This window comes from Cylas formicarius, unplaced genomic scaffold (genome assembly GCF_029955315.1).
Source record: "Cylas formicarius isolate icCylForm1 unplaced genomic scaffold, icCylForm1.1 PGA_scaffold_10__41_contigs__length_53128322, whole genome shotgun sequence".
NCBI lineage: Eukaryota > Metazoa > Arthropoda > Insecta > Coleoptera > Brentidae > Cylas > Cylas formicarius.
This window is the reverse complement of record NW_026844214.1, coordinates 20,604,186-20,613,408: the sequence shown is the minus strand read 5'-3', so window position 1 is coordinate 20,613,408 and position 9,223 is coordinate 20,604,186. Positions and strand designations below refer to the sequence as shown.

Below are 9,223 nucleotides of genomic sequence, written 5' to 3'. Positions count from 1 at the left end.
ATATAGTATATATATATATATATATATATATATATATATATATATATATATATATATATATATATATATATATATATATATATATATATATATATATATATATATATATATATATATATATATATATATATATATATATATATATATATATATATATATATATATATATAGTTAGTCAGAGAAACACCTTTCGAAATAGTAAAAGATGGCCTGAACATAAAATTTGATAAAATTAAATTTAGATATGATGCTCATAATTTGGACTAAAGGCAAAAACACAAATAAAACGTCGTTCTTTATGAGATCGTTTTCGTAACACGACAACATCATTTAAAAAGGCTGTTCGTAAATGGATGGGAAGTTGAACTGTATCGCTGCATATGAATTGCTTGGGCTTCTTTTGTTATAATTTTTTTAATATAAATAAATTAATGAAAATAATAATATGTACATGTATGTAATATGTTTCTTTTTTTTTCTCCTCTGGTATTGCTTGCGTCTTAGTTGTATATAACAATTAATATATGGCCAATGTAGGTTAAGTGAGAAAGTGTTACTTCTCTTTCTGTATTTTGTAATACAAGTCTAATAATAATAATTATTATTATTATTTGTATTAATATTATTATAAATGTACTATAGGTTTAGTATTAGTAGTAGTAGTAATAGTATTTTAGTAGATAACAGGGAAAGAATAACGAAGAAAAACTTATTTTTGGTATTTAGATATATGGTTGTATGTTTACCTTATTTGTAACTAATTTTTTCTATTCAATTTTGCAACTAAGCAACCAGTTGTGTAAATCTGTGGTATTGAAATAGTCCTAGTATTTTTACAGTGAAGAACTACTTGGTTTAATATGTACCTTCTCAATGACGCAAACCAAATCTATGACGCTGCCTACGTCAACGTGATGTTCCCCTGATCTGCTTCCCTGGATTGTCGCTTCCGGAACAACAATTTGTAAATTGACGAAGTGAGATGTCAATCCGTGGCTGTTTGATACCTGAAAAATGCAAAAATAGAATTGGGTTAAAGAGTCAACTCATAGTTACGGATAATTCCTAGCAAATATAGCTGATGAATCATGAAAAGCTTAGTTACTCTTATAAAGCTGATCTCGTTAAGATATATTATCTCTTGGATTATTGTTAAGGACGCCATTAAAAAATACATAACAATTTTTTAATTGGCTTTATTAATGTTTCTCCAAAAATTTCTCTTTAAAAAATTATTTTTATATTGTCCTATTGAAATGAAACTTCATAAAATCGTAAATAAATAATTAAATAATCCTTTGTTTACATACTATTTGAAGGGGACGCTGGACTAAACTTGTTTTGAATTTAACCAACAATAACTTTAGTCGGGAGCTCAAATGCTCGCGGTCAGTTGTCTGTTGGACTCTAACTAGCTTTCTTCTACTAATGTGTAATTAATAACATTCTAATACCAACTTTATATTGTAAACCAAGCTTGAAATTCATACCTTGATTTTTTTTCTCGTAATTTCTATACTCTCAGGTTTGTTTAAGTATGAATGCCGCAAAACTATACTTCGCCATTTTGAAACTTTACAATAAAGACTTTAATAGCGGAACGGGTATCTAAAATAAAGTGGCATAATATGATACAAGCAAGTTGTTCCTTAGATCCTAAATATTTTTCCCGTCGCACAAGGTACTTCGTAACTTAGGAATTAAATGGCATCGGTTTTTAATTATATTTTCTTATAAACTATTTTTGCCAAATGAATAGCTTGCGAGTAATTTCTGAGACCTGACGCGATTAGACTTGATTTTAAGTCACATTCATTTAAGATGTAGGCCGGATCGATTCAGTGTCATTTTTAGTCTCTTCAAATATAGAAATTGTTATTTAGTCACGATGTTTAACTGAAGAAGAAATTAAGTAGTATATAATAATTATAAAGTAAAAAAGTATGTATTACATTATAAAATAATGAATGTGCGATTTCAAATGAACAGCAAAAATGCTTTCTATTGTACATTAGTTTGGGTTTTTCACGAAACAACTTGGCAAAATGTGAAATGTCCGTGAAAATAAAAATCAGTGTGCACACTGAGATTCTTGTAAGTTAGTGTTCACGTAGGTCAACCTCATGAGTGCATTTACATTCTTTCAGTTTTTAGTCAGAAAATGGAACAACTGTTTATTGTCGAGCGCATTTTTGAGGAAGGCAACCCGAGTTTTCGGCAAAACCTCGGAAATAAATAAAAGCTGTTGTCGCCGAATACCGGTTACAAAATTTTTTGATACTTGTGTCACTGTATAGATTTCATGCCGTATAGCATTTTAATCCCTTTGAAAGTTTGTGGTTTTAACTGGCTTGGATGTAGTAATGAACAAAGGTTTTTTTGCCCTAACTTTGGATTTACCTTGTGCTTATTTTAGCCAGGGAATCCACTAGACGGCTCATAGTACTGAATCTCATTACCCTGTTGAGTTAGTTTAGTTGGTTCTCGTACATTGCAAACAGTAATTAATTCCCACTACAAGCAAACCGTAAAAGGAGCTGGACATCAGCTTTTCGATTGTAAAGTCCCGCGTTCTTTAGTGGGGTCTTGTGGAGACCGACATTTTTCATCCTTGTTCTCTATTTAAACTTAGAAAGACACAAGGACTCGAAACGACTCAACCCGCTACACAAGTTTTTGTATTTATGAGTTGCATTCTGCTTCGGCCACAAACTTTTAATTTAATATAACTCCTCTTTCACATTGACTTCAAAAATCAATTGTAATCGATTGCTATTTCACAAAAGAATATCTCCAACAAGTAAGCTTATATCATAATATGCCACAACTCTTAGTGATTTTGAAAAATAAACAATAAAAAAGAACATCGTTAGAGCAAATGTATAAAGAAGGTGTACACCGTGTGCCAAATAAAACGATCCACTATACGATCTGGAAACCCATAGGAAATACGAAAAAAGTTTCTTGGACTCTCCTGAAGATTTAAAATATTACAATTTTGTTTAAAATTAAATTAAAACTAAAAATTTTATTTACGCATATATCATTTACATTATTATTACAATATAGTTTAACCTAATATAAATAGTAACACCAACACTTACATTTGCTAAACTACCAAGTTTTGATTAAAAACAGTCATCTTTACTTTGCAATTAAAACTACTGAGAGAATCAGAAAATAAATCAATATGCTCGTTATTTGTGAGTAAAATATTTGTCAGCCTGCACATTCGATTCATAGGCGAGATAATGCCATAGTTGGTTATATAAAAATCAATATTAAAGATAGCCTTATTTCTTGCATTAATAGGAGAAATATGAAAACCAACAGATGCCAGAAGATCTGGTGAATCCATCAAGTTATTAAGGATTTTGTATAATGTAGCGATGTCAAAAAATATGCGCCTACTCTCCAAAGATGGCAGATTCAAAAGCTTCATAATCTCCTCGTAGTTTATATCCTCAAATGACATTCCCAATTTAAAACCTAACCCTCTAAGGTACTTACGCTGCACACGCTCTATTCTTTCCTTGTGAATTGCATAGTATGGTTGCCAGACACAGCTAGCATACTCTAAAATTGAACGCACAAGCGCACAGTACAGCTCCCTATACGTAAAGATGTTCTCAAAACCCTTCAAAGTCCGAAAAACAAGCCCAAGCAATCGAATAGCTCTGTTAGTCATAAAATCAATGTGATATGTAAATGTGAGCTCTGAATCGAGCCAAACTCCAAGATCTTTAACTAGGTTCTGTCTCTCGAGCGATCCAGAATTCAAATGATAGGTGAAAGTTACTGGATTTTTGGATCTGCTAAAGCTTACAATTTTGCACTTGTTTGTATTAAGAGTTAAATTGTTCTGTCTGCACCACAAAGAAAACCTATCAAGATCCTCTTGTAATCGATGACAGTCAAGAGGCGATGCTATAACCTTAAAAAGCTTTAAATCATCCGCAAATGCAAGAAATTGGCAAAAGCGAAAAACATTTTTTATGTCATTAATGAAGACATTAAAAAGCAATGTGGAAAGATGTCCCCCTTGTGGGACATCAGACTTCACAACAGTATCTAACGAAATGTAATTTTTAACTTTAACTGATTGCTTCCGGTTAGTGATATTACTGCGAAACCAATTTAGAAGGTCTCCAAAGATTCCCATCCCTGAGAGCTTTCTTACCAGAATGCCATAGTCAACCCTGTCGAAGGCCTTGGAGAAGTCAGTATATATAGCATCTACTTGATACACATTCTCAAAGGCACCCAACAGCGAACGCTCATAACTCAGGAGGTTCGAAACAGTTGACTTTCCCTTGTCAAAACCATGCTGTTCGGTTATAATAACGTTTTTAAAATGCAACTATACCCCCAAATATTTTCGAAAACAAGCAGATTTTAGAGATTGCAGTAAGCGATAGTTTTTTATGTTAGCCCTGTCACCATCTTTGAAAATGAGTGTAACACAAGATTTTTTCCAATATGAAGGAAAAACGCCGCAGCTTAGTGAAAAATTAAAAATTTTACATAAAATTTAGGATAGAACGAATTTACAATTCTGCACCAGTATCACAGGTATACCGTTGGGTCCCGGTCCTAAGGTTTGCTTTAAAATACTTATTCTATTGAAAACAATTAATACAGGGTGTCCGAAAAGTACCCCCTTCGACATAATATTTGTTATTTTAAATGGAACACCCTATATAATTCGGCATTTTTTGAATCCTGGGTTAAAATAAAGGTCACTTTTTTAAAAAATTCCTATTCGAATTTTGCGTAGTTTAGACAGAAATTGTGGTTAAAATTGTGTTCTGACGCTACTGATCCAGGTATCACAGAGAAAATTTAACTAAAGAGATGATGCACTACTCAACCAGTTTGACAGATGTACCTCAGCTTATACAGGGTGTCCCAAATAGGTGGTGCCGATTTGCCGCATTCAATTAACAAGATCTCAAGATTTTGAAATGGAACACATCCTATATTTTTATCCAGATATCAATTCTAGCACAAAAAATTAAGTAAGTTTGTAATTTATCTTATATTTAAATTTTATTTATTCTATTTTATTTATTTATTTGAGGTTTAAGAAAACACTCGTATAAATTCTATTTAAATTTAAAGCTGCCCACATCAGGTCAGTTGTTGGCAATATTCGGTATTATTTAAATAGCAAAGACATGATACTATTTCTTTTAAAGATATAATATTCTAGATATACGAATCAAACCTATTGCTAACAATACAAGCTGTTCATTAATACGTGGAAATTTTGAAAAAAAATGACTCTATACTACGCACTTTAACAGATTTAATAAAACTTTAGAATTCATATTTAAAGAAACATTTAATAGTATACCTAATAACAAAAATAAATAATCAAAATTTATATTCTAACTAAACAAGTTAATAAATTTGAATAAATAAATTTATATAAATAAATCTATAAAACAAAAAGTTAACTAAAAAGAGTTAATTCTGTCCATAAAGTCTCTGGCATCAAAACAAAAAAGAAATATTTTATTTGTATTTTATTTCTTGGTTACAATGCTGCAATATTCTGCTCAGGAACGGCTAAAAGTGCAGCCTTAGCATTAAGGGAGTATCAAAGTTTCCGGTGGCTAAAAAACCAACAAAAACAATATTTAATAGAATTATCCAGAACCTGTCAAATCACGGTGTTCTAAAATATAGAAAAAGGGAGAAACTGAGCACCCTTTCATCAGTAGAAACTGAATTCGACCCAATATATACATTATTTAGAATTTCCCGAAAATTATTTGCGAGATGCAAGTAGGGACGTTCACTTAACTATTTCAGCTGTGCGACTTATTTTAAAAGGCAAGAAAATAAAATCTTATAAATTTCTACCCATTCAATTTTTGTTTCATCATGATTTTGATGTCCGATGGAACTACATTTTGAGAGGGACATTTTTAACAAAATATTGTGGATTTTTACGACGTCTGGGATGCACAATAAAAAAATTGCTATTATTATTCAACAGAGAATAAGCTGTTAATGAAAAAATTAATAAGCAGGGCTATCGGAGTGTTAAAGTGTGGTGCGGTATTATAAGGGATAGAATTGCAGGTCCCATTTTTTTTTTAACTATTCAAACGGACAGAATTTTTTAACTTTGCTTCAATATACAATATTTCCAGAAGTAAACAAAACAACTTGCGAAACTACATTATACTTCAGCAAGATATTGCGCCCTTTCATTGTGGTCATCAAGTGATAAATTTTTTAAGAGTAAATTTCCTATAAAATGTGTATCGCAGAGGATGGACAATATAATAGAAATATATTACAGTATCACCAGTTAAGTTTTTCAATCAAGCTAGATAATTAACTATTAAATGTTTCTTTAAATATGAATTCTGAAGTTTTATTAAATCTGTTAAAGCGTGTAGTATAGGGTCGATTTTTTTCAAAATTTCCACGTATTAATGGACACCCTGTATTGTTAACACTAGATTTCATTCTTATATCTGGAGTATTATATCTTTCAAAGAAGTGGTATTATGTCTTTGCTATTTAAGAAATACCTAATTTTGCCAACAAGTGACCTAATGTGGTCAGCTTTAAATTCCTCAAGAATTTATACGGGTGTTATCTTAAACCTCGAATATCTTAAAAAGTAAGTAAAATTTAAATGTAAGATAAATTACAAACTTACCTTATATTTTGTCCTAGAATTCATATCTGAACAAAAAAGAGTGGAACACACTATCCACTTTAAAATCTTGAGATTTTGATAATCTAATTCGCCAAAACAGCACCACCTATTTGGGACACCCTGTATAAGCTGAGGCGCATCTGTCACACTGATTGAGTAGTGCATCATCTCCTTCGTCTGTGGCTAAATTTTTGTTGCAATACCTGGATTAGTAGCGACACAATACAATTTTATATGGGGCAATCAAAATATGAAAAAAAAAAAAACACATAACCTCAATTTCTGCCTAAACTATGCAAAAATCGAATAGGAATGTCTTAAGAAAGTGACCTTTATATTACCCAAGGATTCCAAAAATGTCGAAATATATAAGGTGTAAGACAACAAAGTTGATGTCGGGGGGTGGGGGGGTGGCACTTCTGGGACACCCTGTATCAACAAAATTATAACATTTTAAATCTTCAGGAGAGTCCAAGACATTTTTTTTTGTATCGCCTATGAGTTTCCAGATCGTATAGTAGGTCGTTTTATTTGGCACACGGTGTACATGAATTATTTATCATTTAACAACATTAGGCTTAAAAAAAATGGAAATTATTAAATGTGAAGTATCATTATAAATTCACATTTAATAATACTGTAAAGCTTCAGATTTCGTTCTTAAAAGTTCTAATATTACCCAGATTTATATTTTTTTGGGAAATTTTTGATGTCATTTCAAGTCATTGAAACTTGAAGCAGAGCTGCTTTTTAACGGGGGATGTGATACAGACCACTACGTCTTCGTAAGGTTAAATGTTAATGGTCGGATACAGATTTAACTAGCTTACTAGTCAAATACGTATGTTATTTTTACCAAGTTTTTATAAAAATTGCTCATAGCCATATTAAACGTTTGAGTTGATCTAGAATTCTTCGGACTACCATATGAGCCATCAAACTTGCACAGTTCGTAACAGTTACCGATGTAAAATATATAATAAGTAAATAAATTGTTTTTAAATTCCGAATAATGCTCGTTTATTATTTATTACAAGAAATAAAATACCAACAACATTTAATTTAAAACTGAATAAAGTGGATCAAAAATGCGTCAACAGTGTCGGAGACTTTGGGTATCACCTTAGATATTTCCTTATCGATTGAAGCATCACATCGAAAACATTATCATACGCGCCAATGAAATGCCAGGTTTTGCATTAAGAAATAAATTAAATACTTTCAGCCTCTTATCAACTATCTATAAAATACTTGTTAGGCCAATTTTAGAAAATACGCTAAACATAAAGGGAGTACTCAAAAAGTGCACAGGAGATTTGTAAACACTCTAAGTTACAGACATTATCTTATAAATAAAATTTCGGATTTTAGAAAATCGATTGTCTAGAAGACAAATTTGATATATGGCTTGTCTATAAAATTGGAAGTGAACTATTAGTAGCAGTGCAGTATTAACTTGGTACTCTACCTATAAGAAATATATTTGTTCATCTACTAGCTATTTTTCTATTTTTTCAATTATCAGATCTATATCCTGTGTCCTGAAATGTTACATCATTCCAAATTTACAGCTCCAGGCGATGTAACTGGTCAGTTCCAGAGTCCCCTTGGATGTAAATAAAATAAATCACATATCAAGTTTCAAGAACTTTGGGTTCTGATAAAAATAACAAGAAATTATTGAGATTATTGTAGGAAGGACCCTGACATAAAATTTTCTCGGAAATCCAAAAATGAAACAAAATACCGGGTGTTAGGGGCTGTGAGATACTTATGACATACTCTGTATAATGTCAACTGTTTTTATTACATACAGCATATTCAAACAACTGTTGTATATTTTTTAAAAAATAAAGTGTTATTGAGATATAAAAGGATCCCGCAGTAGCGAGCTACCCTGTATAATGCTCCAGTAGACTTAGAACGTTTACTATTTATACAAACGTGAATTTTGACGCTAAAAAAACACATTTCGTTATTTATTATGGAACACATTTCGAAGCAAAAATCCCATTTCTTAATGGACTTGGTAGAAAATATATTTTTAATATGGTCCGGACTTTTAGCCTAACGACTCGAACGTTAAAATTCAGAAACTACTTTCGGAGCAAAGTTGCTTATGAAAGATTTATGGATTGGAAAATGGAAAATAATGTAAACTCAGTTTTCCAGACGTACTTTCACGAAATATAAAGAAACAATAAGTCTCGTATTTTATGAGATCGTTATTCTCTCCTTCGAACGATCTTCCTTTGAAAGGGATGCATTTTTAAAAAGAAGCTCTTCGAAACCGATTTGGTTTATGGTAAAATTTAAAACAATTCCAAAAGCTTCAAAACTTATATACCGGTTACTGTAACTGTTAAACTGTTAAAACACTTCGAACACTTTTCGGAGCGCGAGCATTGAAGATGCCAAGTGAGATTTTGGCGAAACGTCTGCAGGATTCCAGTCGGATGCAGGATTTGCAGGATTCCAGTCGGATGCAGGATTCCAGTCGGAGTTCAACGAGCGAACGGATGATATCCCGGAATATAGTGTCAT

General features: G+C 31.5%; 1 protein-coding gene across 4 annotated transcripts in view; it reads right to left on the bottom strand.

Moving 5' to 3' along the window:
• The window catches only part of LOC132700815 (neurotrimin), a 314,147-nt gene that overhangs the window by 15,118 nt on the left and 289,806 nt on the right, over positions 1-9,223 (bottom strand). For all 4 annotated transcript variants that reach the window (XM_060668378.1, XM_060668368.1, XM_060668395.1 and 1 more), the window contains one exon: positions 867-1,007. In XM_060668378.1, coding sequence (XP_060524361.1) covers positions 867-1,007 — 141 coding nt within the window. The remainder of the gene's footprint in view (positions 1-866; positions 1,008-9,223) is intronic.